This window comes from Engraulis encrasicolus, chromosome 2 (genome assembly GCF_034702125.1).
Source record: "Engraulis encrasicolus isolate BLACKSEA-1 chromosome 2, IST_EnEncr_1.0, whole genome shotgun sequence".
NCBI classification, from domain to species: domain Eukaryota; kingdom Metazoa; phylum Chordata; class Actinopteri; order Clupeiformes; family Engraulidae; genus Engraulis; species Engraulis encrasicolus.
Window position 1 is genome coordinate 14,035,234 of NC_085858.1, and position 20,253 is coordinate 14,055,486.

Here is a 20,253-nt window from a genome sequence, read left to right on the forward strand (position 1 = left end):
CAGACTGTAAGACCTGTTAAGGGCATACTTTTAGCTATACTCAGATTTTTGCTATATATTTACTGCAATGTGCAATAATGCGTATAAGGTCTTTGTGTATGTCTTATATCTATGTAGGTCTATCTATGTAAGCTGTCACACACCTTAATTTCCCTCCGGATTAATAAAAGCACTCTACTCTACTCTAGTCTACTCTTGGTCCTAACTATGATTATATCAGTAATGCGTATCAAGGTCTTATAAGTCATTTCCACAGAGAATTAGTCAAGTATTAGTGGTTAACCTCTGAACCCTAAAATAATGTGTTATACAGTTTTGTCATTTGTCAGCTGAGACCAGGCCCATATTTCTGTCAAGGAGATGGACATATGTTTTGGTGGGAAAAGAAACCCAAAAAATATATACACACATTCATTGACAATCAGAAATCGAAATTTGACTTTCACACACTATATTGATAACTTTGCTTAGTTAAGTAAAAAAAACAAAAAACAATGGTGACATAGTGCTCACAGGCACGCACGCACGCATGCACGCACACACACACACACACACACACACACACACACACACACACACACACACACACACACACACACACACACACACACACACACACACACACACACACACACACACACACACACACAGGGCTTCCATGATTCATCACTACAGTAATCAATACAGTGGAGACTTTCTGTACCCGGCGCTTCATTTCACCTGTGGGGAGAATAGACAGCGTGGTTAAAATCCACTTGCCCTAATAACAAGCTTTGCATCCACCTGCCTGCACATTTCATCCATTGATCTGTATAGAGAGTACAGTATACTGCTCTGCCCTACAAAGGCAAAGTGCAGTAACTACAGCAGAAATGAAACTGAGAAAAAATGTCTTCAAAGCCTTGGTATTAGGCTGGATATTGTAGTTACTGCCAATTTGAATCTCTAAAATGGAAGACATTTGGACCATAAGGCTTAGGCTTTGGCATGAGATAAAGGCAGTGTAATGAGACCATTTTCAGCATAAACCTCATTTTGTGAAAATGTCTGGCTACTGCATTTGGCCTTTGTGTACTTTAGGTGTGGCAAGACTGGACTGTGTGAGCATACATGAATGAATACGTACAGTATATGAGCGTGTGTGAGCAATGCATGTGTGTGTGTGTTTGCTTGTATGTGTTTGCTTGTATGTGTGTGTGTGTGTGTGTGTGTGTGTGTGTGTGTGTGTGTGTGTGTGTGTGTGTGTGTGTGTGTGTGTGTGTGTGTCTGTGTGTCTGTGTGTGTGACCTTAATGAGGGTGACGGTGCAGCCTGTGTGAATATACAGTATATTATATACATATAATGAATATATGTTAGATAGCATGTGTGATGCATGTGTGTGATAGTAGGTGTGTGTGAGCAGGTGTGTGTGTGTGTGTGTGTGTGTGTGTGCGTGTGCTGTGTGTGTGTCACCTTAATGAGGGTGACGGTGCAGCCTGCGTGAATATATATTAGATATATATAATGAATATATATTCACATAGTATGTGTGAGCAGGTGTGTGTGAGCAGGTGTGTGTGTGTGTGTGTGTGTGTGTGTGCTGTGTGTGTGTCACCTTAATGAGGGTGACGGTGCAGCCGTAGAGGAGGCTGAAGAGGAAGAGGAAGAGGAAGGCCCAGGCCATGTTCAGGGTCTCGGCTATGGTGTCCTCGGTCACAGCGTCGGCCATGTTGTCATCGTGGAACAGCACCTCATTCTGGGGCTCTAGATATTGATTTTTGTGACGACAGGAAACAAGTCATCGGGGAAAAAAGTGAAGATAGCAAATTATAATCTTGGCTTTGTCTAATATAGCAGTCTACGACATCGCATTTTGTGTTAAAAGTAATTGGAAATGTAAGTGTGTGTGCGTGTGCGTGTGTGTGTGTGTGAGAGAGAGCGAGAGAGAGAGAGAGAGAGAGAGAGAGAGAGAGAGAGAGAGAGAGAGAGAGAAAGTGCCACGTGTCTGTGAGCAGTACTGAGGTGATGGAAAGGTCAGGATGGCCCATAGGGAAGTCGGGGGCGGGGGATAAAAGGGGTCCTTTGTCCCGGCCTAGGGAGATGGGGTGGGGGCACAAAATTGGGTTCACTTTACATTGTTAGTGTTCTGTATGGGGAGGGTGGCACCTGGTTTAGAGATATTCCTGGACACCTCCCCTGTGACGTGCTTGACCAGGCAGGTGAACCTCATGCCGCTGTCCCAGTCTCCAGAGGTCAGGTTGAGGTGACTGTGGGTGCTGAACTTCCTGTCGTGCCCCTTGGAGACCTGAGCCGTGCTGATGGACTGCCCAGGCCCATGATCAGGCCCCTCCTCATCTATCCTCATGCCGTTCTTCAGCCATGTGATTTTGATAGCGGAGGGGCTGAAGTCTGACACCAGGCACACCAGCTGTCCGGGCCTCTGCAGCACCGTGACTGTAGGCGCTGAGGGGGTCTCCGTGGCTGAGAGAGAGAGAGAGAGAGAGAGAGAGAGAGAGAGAGAGAGAGAGAGAGAGATATATATATATATATATATATATATATATATATAGAGAGAGAGAGAGAGAGATACGATTGTAGATACTACAGACAGAACACATTCCTTAGAAAATATAGAGAATAACTTAACTATATGACCAGTAAACTATATGAAGGTGAAAACCTCTGCTACAGCCTGATCTCACAGAATTCTGTGAGATGAATATGGAACTTTGGAGCAGGAAATCAGAAGCAGTGTCATAGATTTTGCCAAATTTCCATGTTAGGGTCACAGAAGTTTTTTCCGTGATGGACTCACAGAATTTCTCTGTTCCCACAGCACTATGCTAAGGGCCTTTCCCAGTTCTAATTTCTACCCCTACCCCTACGCCTTCCCCTTGCCCCTCGTGCTTTCAAATGGAGCCGCAAGGTGTAGGGCTTGAAACGCAACCCCTACAAATTGAGACACCCCTTCAACTATCACGGAATGACACTCACAGCTGTCACTAATTCCATGAATTAAGTTGATGTTAATAGGATTTTTTTCACGTGCGTTTCATGGAGAAAATGGGCATTACACATGAGGACAATGTTAGTACAATAGAATAATTATTACCACTTTAAATCCGTCAATTTCGGTGAAAATACTTAAACTTGTGTGCTGCTGTGGATGCCGCGGCTTGCCACCAATTTTTAAATGCATTCGCAATGCATTCAGGGAAATCTGTCGTAGCCCTCCGTCTGGAGTGTGGAGTCGGAAAATCTCCGTTTGGAGGAATGCAAAGCCCTTCGCCGTACCCCTACCCCTCTGTCTTAATGTGAATTGAGAGTGAGACCCCACTACCCCTACACATGGACGCGCAAAACGGAGGGAAAGGGGAAAGGCATAGGGCTAAGGTGTAATGGGATTTAGCCTACGTCTATCATTACAAATCTAATGAACCAGTGGGTGAAATAGCCAATCAGTCAATAACAAATTACTTTACTAAATAAAATGCTGGATCAATTTTAGTTGTACCCAGACCAAAACAATCCCTAACATTAACCTGTCCGTAAGAAATGTTTTTGAGAAAAAAAACTTTGCAATGAGAAAAATCCTGAGAGAACACATGTTGAAACCTACGATTTTGGGAACATAGGGCTGGGAAATATAGAGAAGGCCCTTCCGTGACCCCATCACAGAAGTTTGGTAAAATCCCTGATGCTGACAGATTTTGTGTCACAATGGTTCGTGTTCATTTCACAGAATTCTGTGAGAACATGTTGCAGCATAACTGCACACTATTTTATGGGCCAATGAAAAGTTCATTTTAATGGATGGTTTTGATGCATTCCCATACATGTAAGATGTCTTAACCTGACTGGCCAGATGCATGTATTTCCGCAGAGTTCTCACATGCAGCCCAGTGAGTTTCAGACATACTAGTGGCGGAACACATTGCTCACAGGGCCCCAGGGAAAAACACTGAGAAGGTCCCCCATACAGCCATCCAAGGTCCTAGTAAGCTAGCCTGATTATCATCGACATTCAAATCTCTTTAAGACTTGCTCTAACCAAGAGCATAACAATTAACATTTCCCAAACGGTATGGTTGACCCACCTCCCTTAGTTTGCTAATGTTTTTTTGCTTCCTGACAAAGTGGGAGGAGTTCCCGTTTTTCGGGAGCTCAGAATCGTGTCTGTGTTGTTCTTGGCCTGACTAGAGGCAACACTGAAGGTGTTGCGTCACTAGGAGGGCACAGCCTGGCTAATAATAACCCCCCCCACCACCAAAATGGGAGGGTCCTGGCAGTGTTGCCACAAAAATAAACCGAAAGTCGCTAGGGGACGTCATGATGCTGCGTATGACGTCACAGCGTCACACACGACACACTGATCTCTAGAAAACATGCCTGCATGGCAACTTTTCACAATACGAAACGGCAGTGCTAGCTACTTTTTGGAGATCAGAGCTAATCTGCAGCCCTGCTTAACAGTGGGAAACGCTTCTGATGGCGGTGCAGAGTTGCGATTTGTCACTGGTTTTCAAAGTCGCCAGATTCACCAAAAACTAGTTGCTAGATGAGGTTTTTATTCACCAGAGATGAAAAGTTGCTAAATTTGGTGACAAAGTCGCTAAATTGGCAACACTGGGCCCTGGGCCCAGTGGCAAATGTCTTTCTAAAGCTCCTATAGCTCCACCCCTGACACATGCCAATACAGTGTGGCCACGTTCATGACGGCACATGTAGAAGCAGGCTGTGCAGCGTGCATGCCCAATGTGAATCTTTAATGAAACCTCTGACCAGAACGCATTGAAATGTCAAAGTATGCATGCACGCTGTGCGGGCTGCTTCTGCATGCGCCGTCACGAACGTGAACTATGTGTGGAGCTCACTCTCCGCGTTCATCTACATCCAAATGTGTCCTTGCTTGAAAACGTACAATTTATACTATGCTGTGTGGTTAATAACATGATATACAAGACAATTATTTTGCTGTCAGAGTTGTGTCGATCAATAAATCAATCAATCATTTTGTCAATCTATGCACATTTTTACTCCTCTGTCTTGCATGATATATGACCAATGACTAAGGGCAAAAGGCAGTACAGACCCCTTGAATATTTTAAAGTGTGTGGAAGGAAATAACCAGTGTTTCGTTTAGTCTGTTCAACCTAGGCCTATGCGGTGTTCCTGGACCCATATGTGCTGTTATGTGAATTTGGACAACTGTATCTGTATAATTTGTACTTGCACTACTTATACAGCACAAGTGATCTTGTCTAATGATTTTACAAATGTGAGGTTAGTCCCAAAAATGGCACAGTTATTATGCACAAATTATTGTAGATTTACTACAACTTTGGTTGATCAACTTCTCTATGCACTTTAGATACACTGTAGATTACATTGCAAAGGATATGGACACACATTTCTACAACACAATTAAATTCCATTTTTAAGGATCCATTTTATAACTCCAGCAGTGATAAATTGCTGGGGTAATATTTTATTGGATGTTTTTTGTCATTGCAAGGCAAAGCACAGACAACAAAGCCAGAAGTACTTTCAGACCAACAGTGACAGTGACTGACAGAAAAAGCAGGGTACAGATGCACAATTTAAGATACAAACATGTAGTGGTGGAGTGTTTTGACAGATGCTGCCAGGATGACAAGGCATTAGACATGGGATCAGCACAACATATGACATCTACTGCAACACAACACAACACAAAACAGGGCACACATACCACATATCAAGGGCAGGGCAGGACAAGACAGGACATATCAAGCAACTTATCGCAGAGCCAAAACTCTAAATATGTTTTTTCTTGGTAAAAATAAACAACACAAAAGACAGGATACAACACATAGCACATGATACATGCAACAACAGACAGTACATACACGTATTAAGCAAATGGTTGAAAAAGCGTTTTTTTTTTTTTGGTCAGGTTTTATATATATAAAACCTATGCGACACAAGACAACTCAACACAACACAGCACAACACACAATATGTTCACAGAAACACAGTGAAAAGCCAATGCGGTGTAATTTTTGACTGTTTGAACCTCAAAATACAGTATGCTGTATACTGTATACTGTAAATACTGTACGCGAGAGATTAATAATCATCATCGCAAACAGGGCACTCTTGGTATTTACTTTTGGAGTGCTGCTCCACGCGTGGGGCTGTGTAGTTTTCCATCCCGGCGTATTTCACGGCGCAGGTGAACAAGGTGGCCTCAGTCACGTTCTCCGATTTGACGCTCAGGATGCTGACCACTGACTCATTGCCATTGACATGTTTCAGGTGGCCAGAGTTCCCTTCCATGTAGTTTCCTCCATCTACCTGCCACATGATGTAAACGTCACCCAGAGAGGGCCCCCGGACCTCACACACCACAGACTCCTCCTGGCTGGCGACTTTGCTGTCCGGGAGGGTGTAGATGATCACCTCAGGGTCTCCTCCGTCTAATGGATGAAGATGCCAAAACAAAGAAACATGAGAGTGGAGCTGCAAAGCCAACGAGATCTACTGACACTAAAAGAAGACCGTTTTATGTACTTATGAATGCAATGAATAGTGGTGGTGTAATCAAGTTTTGTCAGAGGACGCGCTCAACTTCTTGAAAAAAATGAATTTTCAAGTCTTTGGGTGCACGATAAAAGGTATCAACTGAAAGAAGAAAAATCCGCACTCACAAACTAAGTCTCATTATTTATTTATAGATTACCACCATGTCCAAAAGCAAACGCGTTTCGGCTATCAAGGCACTGATGAAGTCAGTGACACTTGTGAGTGCGGATTTTTCTTCTTTTAGTGGTAGTGTAATGACAGCTGTGTTCACACAGACAGGTTTTTTGTCAGATTAGATTAGACCTAAGCCAATCCAAATGTGGTTTTCACCTGGCTGTTTCATACTATAGAACACCATAACTTGTGTATAACCAACTGTCACGAGCAGGTAGCAATTCATGGGTGGCCATCTAACAGCTATAGTATGTGGACTTCAACGTGGCATGGAAGTTGGAACCTCATCATACATGTAGATTCTTTCCTACTCCATTAGCTTGAAAGAAATTCACCACTCACCACTTTTTTTGATGCTCGTTGTCAGTGGGCCGTCCTTGACCACACCTTCACGCGGATCAGACACCTGACACTCGACGACACTTCCAGAGAACCAGTCGGCCATTTCCACCTCAAGACTGCTTACCTTCCTGGACTCCCCGTTCTCCAGTGTGGCTTGGCTGCTCGGGTCTTTCCCTGCCACCTTCCATGTTACCTGAGCCCCCTTGACAGCAGCTGAGTCTGCCCCGGTAATGATGCACTTTAACACTATTTTGTTGTTGAGGAAGATATCTCTCTGGGATGGGGGCGTCAGTTCTACTGACAGTGGAGCTGCATGGCAGGTGAATGAAAAAGAGAAAAGCACAATGAGAAAAGATACGAGATGTAGATATATGTCAGAGAGAGGATGGTTGATTTATTCCTTAAACCCCTAGCTAAAAGGGAAAAGCACAATGAGAAAAGATACAGAGGAATGCTATATTGCATCTATTGTACCTATTGTAGATGTATGCCAGAGGGAAGGTGGCTGATGTTTGGGTGCTTTCAGGACCGAAAATAGATATCAGTAGCCCTGATGGGGCATGGATGGCAACGCACCTGGTTTAGAAATATTCCTGGACAGCTCCCCTGTGACGTGCGTGACCAGGCAGGTGAACCTCATGCCGCTGTCCCAGTCTCCAGAGGTCAGGTTGAGGTGACTGTGGGTGCTGAACTTCCTGTCGTGCCCCTTGGAGACCTGAGCCGTGCTGATGGACTGCCCAGGCCCATGATCAGGCCCCTCCTCATCTATCCTCATGCCGTTCTTCAGCCATGTGATTTTGATAGCTGAGGGGCTGAAGTCGGACACCAGGCACACCAGCTGTCCGGGCCTCTGCAGCACCGTGACTGTAGGCGCTGAGGGGGTCTCCGTGGCTGAGAGACAGAGAGAGAGAGATACTATTGTAGATACTACCAGAACACATGTACATTTGCAAATATACAGAATAACTTAACTATACGACCAGAAGGTGAAAACCTCTGCTACAGCCTGATCTCACAGAATTCTGTGAAATGAATATGGACCCTTGGGACACTAAAGCTGTGGCAGTTTAAGAGATTTTGCACACAAAAAAATCCATGTTGGGGTCATGCATGTGTTCTCCCTAATGGACTCATGGATGTGCTATGTTCCCAGACCCTACGCTAAGTATATCATTAGGAAAAACATAAACTTTGGTGAAATAGCCAACCAGTTCCAGTTGGTCGATACCAAATTCCTTTACTAAAGAATATGCTGTGCCCAGACCGAACAAACCCTAACCCTAACCTGTAAATAAAGATTGTTTAGTCTCTTTGAATGTCAAAATACTGTATAATAATAAAGTATCCCTGAGTACAACTGAGAGAAGAATAATCATTGCAAATATGGCACTCTTGGTATTTACTTTTGGAGTACTTCTTCAGGTATGGGGTGGTGTGGTCTTTCATGCCGCCATATTTCACAGCGCAGTTGAACAAGGTGGCCTCTCTCACGCTCTCCGATGGGACCGTCAGGATGCTGACCACTGACTCATTGCCATTGTCACGTTTCAGGTGGCCAGAGTTCCCTTCCATGTAGTTTCCTCCATCCACCCGCCACATGATGTAAACGTCACCCAGAGAAGGCCCCCGGACCTCACACACCACAGACTCCTCCTGGCTGGCGACTTTGCTGTCCGGGAGGGTGTAGATGATCACCTCAGGGTCTCCTCCGTCTAATGGATGGAGATGACAAAACAAAGAAACATGAGAGTGGAGCTGCAAAGTCAAAGAGATTTGCTGACACTAAAAGGAGAAGACAGAATCATGTACCTGTATATTATGAATGCAATGAATAGTGGTAGTGTAATGAAACTGTTGATACAAACAGGTTTTTCAGATCAGATTAGGTCTAAGACAACCCAAATGTCCTATTCACATGGCAGTTATTTATTAGATTAGACTAGATTAGATTAGACAAAACTTTATTGTCCGTTATACATGAAACATATATAACACCATATGCTGTATAACCCATCGTCACAAGCAGGTAGCAACTAATGGGTGGTCATCTATTGCTATGTGGACTTCAACATGGCATGGCACCTCATCATAGCTCCTTTCCAACTCTGTTAGCTTGAAAGAAATTCACTATAAAAAGCCAACCACCCTCACCAATTTTTTTGATGCTCTTCATCAGTGAGCTGTCCTTGACCACACCTTTGCGCGGATCAGACACCTGGCACTCGACGACACTTCCAGAGAACCAGTTGGCCATTTCCACCTCAAGACTGCTGACCTTCCTAGACTCCCCGTTCTCCAGTGTGGCTTGGCTGCTCGGCTCTTTCCCTGCCACCTTCCATGTTACCTGAGCCCCCTTGACAGCTGCTGAGTCTGCCCCGGTAATGATGCACTTTAACACTATTTTGTTGTTGAGGAAGAGCTCTCTCTGGGATGGGGGCGTCAGTTCTACTGACAGTTGAGCTGCATGGCAGGTGAATGAAAAAGAGAAAAGCACAATAAGAAAAGATACGAGATGTAGATGGAATGTAGATGAAACTCACTTACCACCACACATCCTTGACGCCATTTAAAGATTTTTTTTAATCTTGGTCTGAAGAGAGATGAACAGACCAAGGATATGGATCACTGGAACCATGTCGTGTGGTCTGATGAGACCAAGAAAAACAAATTTGCTTTAGGTGGTGTTAAGCATGTGTTTTACAAAAAAAAAGTGCATCATCTGGCTAGTCAAGCATGGTAGTGGGACTGACATGGTTTGGGGATGTATGAATGCCGTCAACATTGGAAATCTGAATTACACCTAAAGAAGCATGCATGTCAACATGCACTGTGACTACAGAAGCAGATCATGGTACTCTCCATAGGACTTCATTCAAAATTCACACCCATCTATTTTAGCCAGGTGCAGACTCAAAATGTAAAATTTCAATGTAAAGAAAGGTTGAAACACACACCGATGACCTCCCTTTTAATCCCTTTTCATTTCGAAATGAAAAAATGAATGTAGTTGCTGCCAAAGGTGGTTCTACAAAGTATTAAGCAAAGGCTGTGAATACTTATGTAAATATGATTTCTTTGTTTTTTAATTAAGCGGGCTTGCAGAGCAAGGCCCGATTCTAGTAATCTCTAAGTACAGTTTATGCTTGCTTGCTTGCTTTGTTGCTTTCTTGTGCAGGGCAGTAAAAATAGAAAATGGATCTCCCCCTAGGCCTTTCGAGATAGAGACACTGTTCAAACACTAAAACGACCGGCTCGGCTTGGAGATCATTTGTACTGATAAAGCATGTCCGTGTCTCTTGTCGTTTTTCCGTTGGCGATTTTGTGCAAATTTGGGTGCCCATAGAAAACAATGGTAGAACCTTAAGGAGACAGTGTTCCGTCACTCTACAGATCAGACTGTAAGGAGGCTTTTTCGGTCATAAAACATCAACACTTTCACCTAGAAGTGTAGTTGACGCGTTGTTAGCGAGCTCTAACGAGGCGGTTCTTAATGTAAGTACTTGAAGCACGGCTTACCAATATAAAAGCGTTAAACGCGACATCCGAATTTAAACCCTTTTTCCTGTTATCGTGATTCAGCTGTCTGTGTTGTCTGCTTACCTGTGGTTCTGATAAAACTGGTTAAACAGCAACACCACAGTGGCTATGGAGAAACACTGTTTAACAGCGATGGTGAAACACAGTACCGCAGAAAATGAAGCACAATTTCTAAATGACTTCAATGGCATGAATGAGTCAATGGCACAGAATCTGTTTTTTAATTGGCTTTCCGCTGATGCCCTGCCAGTTTTTGAAGCACATTATGATAATGCTTATACCAATAGCGCGCCGGGAAATATGATTCACAGATGAGTTTATGAATCATAACTCGATCTGACACCTTACGTTAACATTGGTTTCAGGAAGTAGAGCTCAGACAGACGCAATGTTTACATTTTTGACTGAAGCCAGTTGCTTTTATGATAATCTTGAAGACAACACATTTGAACTACAATCAAAGTTTTCAAGAAACGTCTGTGTTTTGGTTGTGGACAAATCATGGAGTAGAACTTTGGGACATACGAAGAAACGAATGAATAATATGCAGATAACACGAACCACACACCGTCAGTTAGTTGAACAGAATAGCTAAACGGCAGCACAATATGCCTTTCTTGATTAGATATCATATGGATTACAAACAGGAACGTGGACAATGATATGGAAAACGCGTGGATTAAGTGAAAGGTTGGGATTTCTGCGGTCAAGACAGCATTTTAAGGTAAGGTTATATGTCCGCTGTAACATGTTTGGTTGTTGATGAAGCTTGCGGCTTAGGAACGGGTTGACTCGCTCACCCATGGATGGGTTCACAATTGTTCAGAAGGGCTGGTGTCTGTCTTTCCCGTAGCCTGTTTTCAAGTTAACGGCAGGCCTACGCAAGTTTTTGGCAGTGCTCGTGTACAGTGTACCTTGGTCGCAACGGCATGCTTATGGCCACTCTTGGCTTCATTTCTATTAGTTCTACCTAGCAGAATAAGAACACCCCCTTTCTGGAATGATGACTGTGGTGATATGTTTTTCTGTTCAATGCATTGATATGAATTGTTGCTGTAAGATGCAACGCGAGCATTTGGATTGTATTTTCAAGTCGTGGAATGAGGATGCGAAATGCAACGTGGTAGAATGACTTGACTAGGGCGCTGTCTGAAGAGGTCAAAATTCACAATTTAAGAGCGTTTTAATTTTAAAAAATCTCATCTGGGGGAGACCCCACTAGTTTGGCTTGGTTACAGAATTTGTGCTTACCAACATCACACCCCCCAAAACCGCCACTGGAGCTCTATGAGATGTCTCCAAACTGTGAAAGTATCATGTGTGTAAAAACAGCAGGGGTGGCCCAATGGCTTTTCCCATTGACTCTTGAAGTGCCTTTCTGAAGAGGTTAGCACATCTTCCACAAGAGGTCCATTTGTCACTGAACCGTTTAACCTATAAACTTCATTCAAAGACTGTTCGAAAGATCACACGTATGACTCCAATCTGTGAACAGGACATGTGCTAATTCTTTTTAGTTTTTTAACAACAGCAAGCTAAAGACCTAGAAGCTGTTTTTGATTCTGCCCTCTGCCTTAGAGCACCATACTAACTGCCATCAGAGACGGTCTTACAAGGAGAAGTAAGGATTTCTGCTGCCATACAGTCAATCAGAACAGGTGCTGCCAATAAAAGGTTCCATCTCAACTGTCACTTTCTCTCAACATTCTATTCTTAACGAACACCTGCAACTACCATTCTAGAAGTCTATTGTTCAGCTCTTCAATTCAATCCGATATTGTCTTGCTGAAATATTTTTGACAGCCAGCTGCTTGGCTCAATGATAAAGGTGCTGGATTAGAGATATGGAGGTTGGGAGTTCGAATCCCACTGGGACCCATGTTGATTTTTCAAAATTATATCACATGCAGTGTTCCTTAGCCAACTTAAAATACCATGTATGTCATTTAGTATCAATGGCAAAGGTGCTGGATTAGAGATGTGGAGGTTGTGAGTTCGAAACCCACTCGGACCCATGTTGATTTTCAAAATTATATCATATGCAGTCTTCCTAAGCCAATTTAAAATACCATGTATGTCATTTAGTATCAATGGCAAAGGTGCTGGATTAGAGATATGGAGATTGTGAGTTCGAATCCCACACGGTCCCCTTTTTGATTTTCAAAATTATGTCATATGCAGTGTTCCTTAGCCAACTTAAAATACCATGTATGTCATTTAGTATATCCCCAAAACGCGGAGCTACAACACTTTCAAGATGGCTGAATCCAAGATTTTTTAATCTTGGATTCAGCCAATTGTTTGGCCCATAACCTCTGACTGGGTGGATGGATTTTTTCCAACATTTCTTTTAGCTTTGTTTTCTCAATAGTAGTTTGTTTTTTTGTTGACAGAGATTAATATAATATAATTTGGAATAAGGCTGTAACGTAATAAAATTTGGAAAAAGTGAAGCGCTGTGAATACTTTCCGGATGCACTGTACATCCAAATGTGCCCTTGCTTGAAAATGTACAATTTATACTATGCTGTGTGGTTAATAGCGTGAAATACAACACAATTATTTTGCTTACAGAGTTCAATATATCAATCAATCATTTTGTCAATCTATGCACATTTTTACTCCTCTGTCTTGCATGATATATGACCAATGACTAAGGGCAAAAGGGAGTACAGACCCTTTGAATATTTTTAAAGTGTATGGAAGGAAATAACCAGTGTTTCGTTTAGTCTGTTCAACTATGCTGTGTTCTTGGACCCATATGTGCAGTTATGTGAATTTAGACAACTGTATGTATAATTTGTACGTGCACTACTTGCAGCACAAGTGACCATGTCTAATGGTTTTACAAACGTGTGGTTAGTGCCAAAAATGGCACAGTCATTGTTGTATATGCACACATTATTGTAGATCACTACAACTGGGGTTGATAAACTTCTGTATGCACTTTAGAGACACTGTAAATTACATTGCAAAGGATATTTCACTATGCACACACATTTCTACAGCACAATTCAATTCAATTTTATAACTACAGCGGTGATAAATTGCTGGAGTAAGATTTTATTGGATTCTTTTTTGTCATTGCAAGGCAAAGCACAGAAAACAAAGGCAGAAGTAGTTTCAGACCAACAGTGAAAGCAGAAAAAGCAGGGTACAGATGCACACTCAAGATACAAACGTAGTACTCAAAGTATCATCCCTGTGCACAACCACTGTCCAGGTGATGGTGATGTGCAGTAAAAGTAATCCAAGTAAAGGAAGGATGAATCACCGCACACTGGTATTCTTTGCTGGTAGTTAACTTGGTGAACAACGCGTTTCGCTGTTGCTTCATCAGGAATACCAGTGTGCGGTGATTCATCTTTCCTTTACCTCGATACAAACATGTTACAAACAAGCATGGTGCAGGTGGAGTGCCTTAGACAGATGCCGCCAGGATGACAAGGCATTAGACATGGGATCAGCGCAACATAGGACATCAAAGGCAGGGCAGGACATGTCATATCAACGGTAACACTTTATAATACCGACTCCTTGTTAAGCATTAGTTATGCCTTTGTTAAGCATTATTCTAAACCTTTGTAAAACATTTGTTAACCATTATCTCTTTATTACTTCCCATTACTTAATCATTAACATACACTGTTAATGGTTTTTGATACTGATACATGTGTATGAGAGAGTTGGGGAAGGATTGGCAAATGAATCAGAAACCATTCATCATTTACCAATCCTTCCCCGACTTTCTCACACACATGTGTGAGTATCAAAAACCATTAACAGTGTATGTTAATGATTTAGTAATGGGAAGTAATAATGCTAAACAAATTCATTAGTAATGCTTAACAAGGAGTCGGTATTATGAAGTGTTACTCAAGCAACTTATCGAAGACCCAAAACTGGTCTTTTTTTTGTAAAACTCAACAACACATAGCACAGGGTACATGCAACAACAAATAGATTAATATAACACGGATTATTGAAAAAGCATTTGAAGGGTTTATTTGCAAAATGGTGCATCTCCATTGCAAAATGCTTTTATATAGGTTAAAAAAGTATGTTCTCAAAATATTTGAATGGTAAGAATTCACACATAGGTGATATGACCTCTGAACAGTCATTTTCAATAACAAAATGCAAAAGTCAAAAAATGGAGATACACCGTTTTGCAAATAAACCCTTCAGGTTCAGGTTTTTTAAATATATATAAAACATGAAACACAAGACAACGCAATATAACACAGGACATTTGTCTACAGAAACACACTGAAAAGCCAATGCGGTGTAATTTTTTGCTGTATGTGTAATGACGTATCCCTGAGTACAACTGAGAGATTACTCATCATCGCAGTCGCAAACAGGGCACTCTTGGTATTTACTTTTGGAGTGCTGCTCCACGCGTGGGGCTGTGTAGTTTTCCATGCCGCTGTATTTCACGGCGCAGGTGAACAAGGTGGCCTCAGTCACGCTCTCCGATGGGACCGTCAGGATGCTGACCACTGACTCATTGCCATTGTCACGTTTCAGGTTGCCAGAGTTCCCTTCCATGTAGTTTCCTCCATCCACCCGCCACATGATGTAAACGTCACCCAGAGAAGGCCCCCGGACCTCACACACCACAGACTCCTCCTGGCTGGCGACTTTGCTGTCCGGGAGGGTGTAGATGATCACCTCGGGGTCTCCTCCGTCTAATGGATGGAGATGCCAAAACAAAGAAATATGAGAGTGGAGCTCAAAAGTCAAAGAGATTTACTGACACTAAATGGAGAAGACAGAATAATGTATATTATGAATGCAATAAATAGTGGTACTGTAATGACAGCTGTGTTTTTTTGTCTGATTAGATTAGACCTAAGCCAATTCAAATGTGGTATTCACTGTTATAACACCATACGTTTTGTACAGCACTGTCACGAGCAGGTAGCAATTCATCTTACAGCTATGTGGATTTCAACATCGCATGGAAGTTGGAACCTCATCATTGCTTCTTTCCAACTCCATTATCTTGAAAGAAATTCGCTAAAAAGAACACAAGTCTCACCACTTTTTTTGATGCTGGTTGTCAGTGGGCTGGCCTTGAGCATGCCGTAGCGTGGGTCAGACACCTGGCACTCGACGACACTTCCAGAGAACCAGTCGGCCATTTCCACCTCAAGGCTGCTGACCCTCCTGGACTTCCCGTTCTTCAAGGATTCGGCAGCGCTCAGTGTGGTTTGGCTGTTCGGCTCTTTCCCTGCCACCTTCCATGTTACCTGAGCCCCCTTAACAGCTGCTGAGTCGGCCCCGGTAATGATGCACTTTAACACTATTTTGTTGTTGAGGAACAGCTCTCTCTGGGACGGGGGCGTCAGTTCTGCTGACAGTGGAGCTGCATGGCAGGTGAATGAAAAAAAGAAAAACACAATGGGAAAAAAGATTGAGAGATGTGGATATATGCCAGACAGAGGGTGGTTAATTTATGACAACGTAGCCTCTTTGTGCAGATGGGCCAGCCGGGAGGCCCATACACTCATTGCTGAAAAGACTCAACTACATCATAACAACGAAATTACCGAGAGCCTTAAGTAACAGATTAACACTTGATCATTACAATTTTGGAGACAGTAAGTGTATAGCACAGGCTTGGCGCAAAGGGGTTAAACCCCTTTAATCTATCCAACTCTGTGTCAGTTTGATTCAAGTCCATTCAAAAGTGTCTAGCATCATCAGCTCACTTGTCTTCCGCTGATTTCATTTCCTTCATTTGCTCTCCTACTGGTCAACTGGTGGTGGGTCATGCACACAAACAGCATTCTTCATCATTTTTAAAAATTCACATGACATGCTATGAACCAAATGGGCCTTTTTTGTATTCTTACTGTACAAATATCAGCAGTTGAGAGCATGTGTGAGAGCATGTGAAAACATCATGCCCATTTAAAAGCCGTTACTGGCCAATAGCTTTCGAAATAGGCTACCAAAGCTGCGAGAACGGTTTCACTCCTGAGAGGCAGCAAAAGCAGAAGTGAAACCCTCTCCGAGATCACCATCTGGCTTCAGAAGGTTCGTGCGTCCTCCCCTTGAACCTCAGCCAGTGTTGCCAGATTGGGCGGGATTTGGTCAGACACATCTGGCAACACTGACCACAGCCTGGGTCACCCTTTTTTTTTTACATACCACAGTCTTCATCTGACACGCTGGCCAGGCCGTTATGCAACAACACACTCTACATGTTTCTTCCTTCCCTATAACTGCTACACACTGGGACGGAAGAGAGCATGGTTATACTGTGCTATGCTAAGTCATTGCAATCAATGGGCTGAAAAATGATGTTAGCAATAAAAACGCACAGAAAAAAAACATATAAACAACCACTTGGATATGGTGCCCACAGTAATGGCATGTTTTAGCCATATACCTAAAATTTGTGCATTAACTTTCCATGTCAGTCTCTCTCCCGAATGTTCTGATCTGCACTGTCCAACTGATTGAAAATAAAACCGCATAGAACTACATACAATGAATAGTCCATGATGCAACGGTTGTTTTCCTCACCTTGCCACGCCTCTTTGGTCAAGTTTCCAGACTTGTGCTCAAACTCACACCTGACCGCGCCTGCGGAGGCCCAGGAGGCATGGCTGACCACCAGGTAGCTACTGGCCGTGTAGTTGCCATCTGAGCCTTTCTGTTCGCCACTGCTCTCCCCCGGTAAGTAGTTGCCGTTGTACACCCAGTGAAACTTGTGTGACTGAGGGGCAAAGTCCCTCGCAAGGCAGACAAAGGTAGACGTCTGGTTCTGCAGGCCCTCTTCCTCCGACGGGAGCATCAGGTAGAGGCTGGGAAGGCGCAGTTGCTCAACTGTGGAAAAAATAAACAAAACAAAGACACTTGAATGATTGATTCTCGCAACCAGTTCAGGGAGATAGATGTTGTTTGAGGCATGTTGAATGAAATAGTATCTTATTTTGGCATAATCTTCATCAACAAGTTGGTTCCTGCAGTATGTATTTTACCCTGATGCTGTGGTTGTTGGTAAGTGTATGTTCAAGCATTTGTAGATGGTTTCTGTTTTCAGTCTGTTTTGCATCAGCTTACCTTGTCAGTGATTTAAGCATCAGAATCCCTCCTCTGCTTTGTATTTCCAAGTCAGAAAACAAAATATCTCAAATACATGCTAAAAACAATAGCGTCCCTTTTCAAAGTTTTATTGGTAATAGTATCAAATCCAAAATGTTACATCACATTGAATATGTACAAAGGCTTGTAAGCGCTACTAAATACAGTACTGCTAATTAAACACACACACACACACACACACACACACACACACACACACACACACACACACACACACACACACACACACACACAGTTAAAAAGCAGATAATTAATGAAAAATTCTCAAAATGGAAAGGGTTTTGGTGATGGATCCTCTTCTCTTCATTTCACCTGAAATAAGACATTTAAATGTGTTAATCTTTGATTAAAAATTCGACTTAAGTGTAATTTTATAATCAAGCTCAAGTCACAAATTTTGTTTTGCCCCTCCTAACATCTCTCTCTCTCTCTCTCTCTCTCTCTCTCTCTCTCTCTCTCTCTCTCTCTCTGTCTCTCTCTCTGTCTCTCTCTCTGTCAGGTGACTTTAGTACACAGTAAAAAATACCACGGATAATATATTTCAAACTCCACACAGAAAACATTTGGTTCTACTCAAAAAGTGTTAACTTAACTCTTTGGTCAGTGCAATTTTTTCAGAATGAATACATAATTCAAATTAATACATAAATTACTCTGGCCACCTGCGGAACTGTACGCTGACTTTTGGATCTACAGTAGATTCATTTTACCCTCCACTGTGTTGTAAATACTCTATCTGGGTGTATTCACTCTGAAATATTGCCACTCGGTTGCTTCTGTCTAGGGAATGCAGCCTAAGTGTGTACTTGACATAGGCTAAAGATGGATCCTTTTAGTCCGACTGCCCCAGAGGAGTCTGTGCTGTATATGGACATATGGCCTAAAAGCAGTGTTGCCAAACCTCCCAATTGGGCTACTTGGGATGGCCGTCTGCGGGTAAAAACGGGAAAAATTGGCCATTTGGCGTTTTTTTCTGTAGTTTTGTGCCCATAGAAATCAATGCAATTTGTTGAAATTGGACGGAATTCAGCACATTTTGGCGATTTTTGAGAACCTTTTGGGTGGAATTTGATCCGAGGGTCACTGCACAGTTAAAAAAAAGGCAGTGTTAATGTCACACTCCAAGAGTCGATTCAATAGATCAGATTGTATTTGGTCCCAGAGCACTCTGAGTGTTGAATTATTACTGCCTTCTTACTGTGTGGATGAGGTTCTTGAAATGTTATCTAATCAACTAGTATAGGTCCTGTAACTAAGCTAACAAACCACTTACTACTTAACATTTGCAGTATTGGGGTGCATTTCTCGAAAGCATAGTTGCTAACTATGTTAGCTAATTTGTTGCTTGCAATACAATTTCCCATTGCCAACTGCCCAAGTTGCAAACTGGCTAACAACTACACTTTCGAGAAATGCACCCTTGGTCTGTTAGTTGTTAACTCAACAGATATAGACGTTACCTTCACAATAGTGACTCCAACACTGTAAAAGAGCATGATGAGGAAGAGGAAGATGAAGGTGAAGGCAGTATTTGCCATACCATCGCTCTGATAGTCTGTCCACACAAGGCAGATGTCTGCAGAGAGCAGAGGATGCAGTTAAACAACTTAACCAGGCAGCACGGCTGTATTCCAAACCCACCACACCATACTATCAGAGACGCAGGACTAGGACACTGCATTGAAAAGGTTTGATCTCGTGTAGACTTGGCCTGGAGTTCATACCTGACTAGTGTTGCAAGAAATTGAGTGTGTTTTCAGGTACAAGGCTGCACACAAAAGTACAGTCCCATGATTTGTGTCTTGGCTTGCTGCTGTTGATCCAGAGTTGGGGCCAACCCTGTACGGTGTACTCCCCATCAACGTCCGAGTACGGCCACACAAGCGTCAAGACAGGGGGGGTGGTGGTGACACACACAGGACACAGAGCAACGCGAAAACAACTTGGACAAACATTGGCACAGTTAAGTATGTCCAACAAAAAGCAAACATTATGTAACCTTAACGCCACATTTTTTTCTGAAGTCTTTGCTATAGCCTATGTGTCAATTTTACACTATGACTTGAGTCATGAATGGAGGGTTTCATCCGATTTACTGTATTATTCTATATTTCAGGGAAGTAAGAACAGTGACTTAGATTAAGAAGCAATAATTCAATCCCACATATTTCAAATCAGTTGGTTCTAGCTGAGTACTTCAGTGATGTTCTCAGTATAGAACCAGGTGATTTGTTGAATGGCTGGATTAAATATATGGCACTGGAGTGAGATTTCTGAATCCATCACTGGTTAACCCCTGCAGCTAACCTTTAAATGCAACCCTGATACCCATTCGCTTGCTCAACACAAAGGGGACAATTTCTTGAAGTTTGGAGACATGCAAGGACAGACGATTACAGAAGGCAAAGACGTGGATGACATGCTTTTTTATTGCTTTGAATTTGATTTGCCAAACAAAGGGATCCTCAGGCAAGGCACATACAAGCACAAGACAGGGAAGCACAAAGGATCAAGGTATTACAAATATCCTTTCACA

At 42.7% G+C, this 20,253-nt stretch overlaps 1 protein-coding gene across 3 annotated transcripts in view; it reads right to left on the bottom strand.

Annotated features, from left to right (window-relative positions):
- Nucleotides 1–604: 604 nt before the first annotated feature.
- Nucleotides 605–20,253, bottom strand: part of ighd (immunoglobulin heavy constant delta) — a 30,504-nt gene continuing 10,855 nt past the window's right edge. For all 3 annotated transcript variants that reach the window (XM_063222724.1, XM_063222716.1, XM_063222734.1), the window contains exons 3-13: nucleotides 17,136–17,438; nucleotides 15,643–15,969; nucleotides 14,981–15,289; nucleotides 9,213–9,521; nucleotides 8,465–8,773; nucleotides 7,638–7,952; nucleotides 7,062–7,370; nucleotides 6,131–6,439; nucleotides 2,148–2,462; nucleotides 1,597–1,745; nucleotides 605–720 (exon numbers count right to left, since the gene is read on the bottom strand). In XM_063222724.1, the coding sequence (XP_063078794.1) occupies nucleotides 712–720; nucleotides 1,597–1,745; nucleotides 2,148–2,462; nucleotides 6,131–6,439; nucleotides 7,062–7,370; nucleotides 7,638–7,952; nucleotides 8,465–8,773; nucleotides 9,213–9,521; nucleotides 14,981–15,289; nucleotides 15,643–15,969; nucleotides 17,136–17,438 (2,963 nt within the window). In that variant the 3' untranslated portion in view covers nucleotides 605–711. The remainder of the gene's footprint in view (nucleotides 721–1,596; nucleotides 1,746–2,147; nucleotides 2,463–6,130; nucleotides 6,440–7,061; nucleotides 7,371–7,637; nucleotides 7,953–8,464; nucleotides 8,774–9,212; nucleotides 9,522–14,980; nucleotides 15,290–15,642; nucleotides 15,970–17,135; nucleotides 17,439–20,253) is intronic.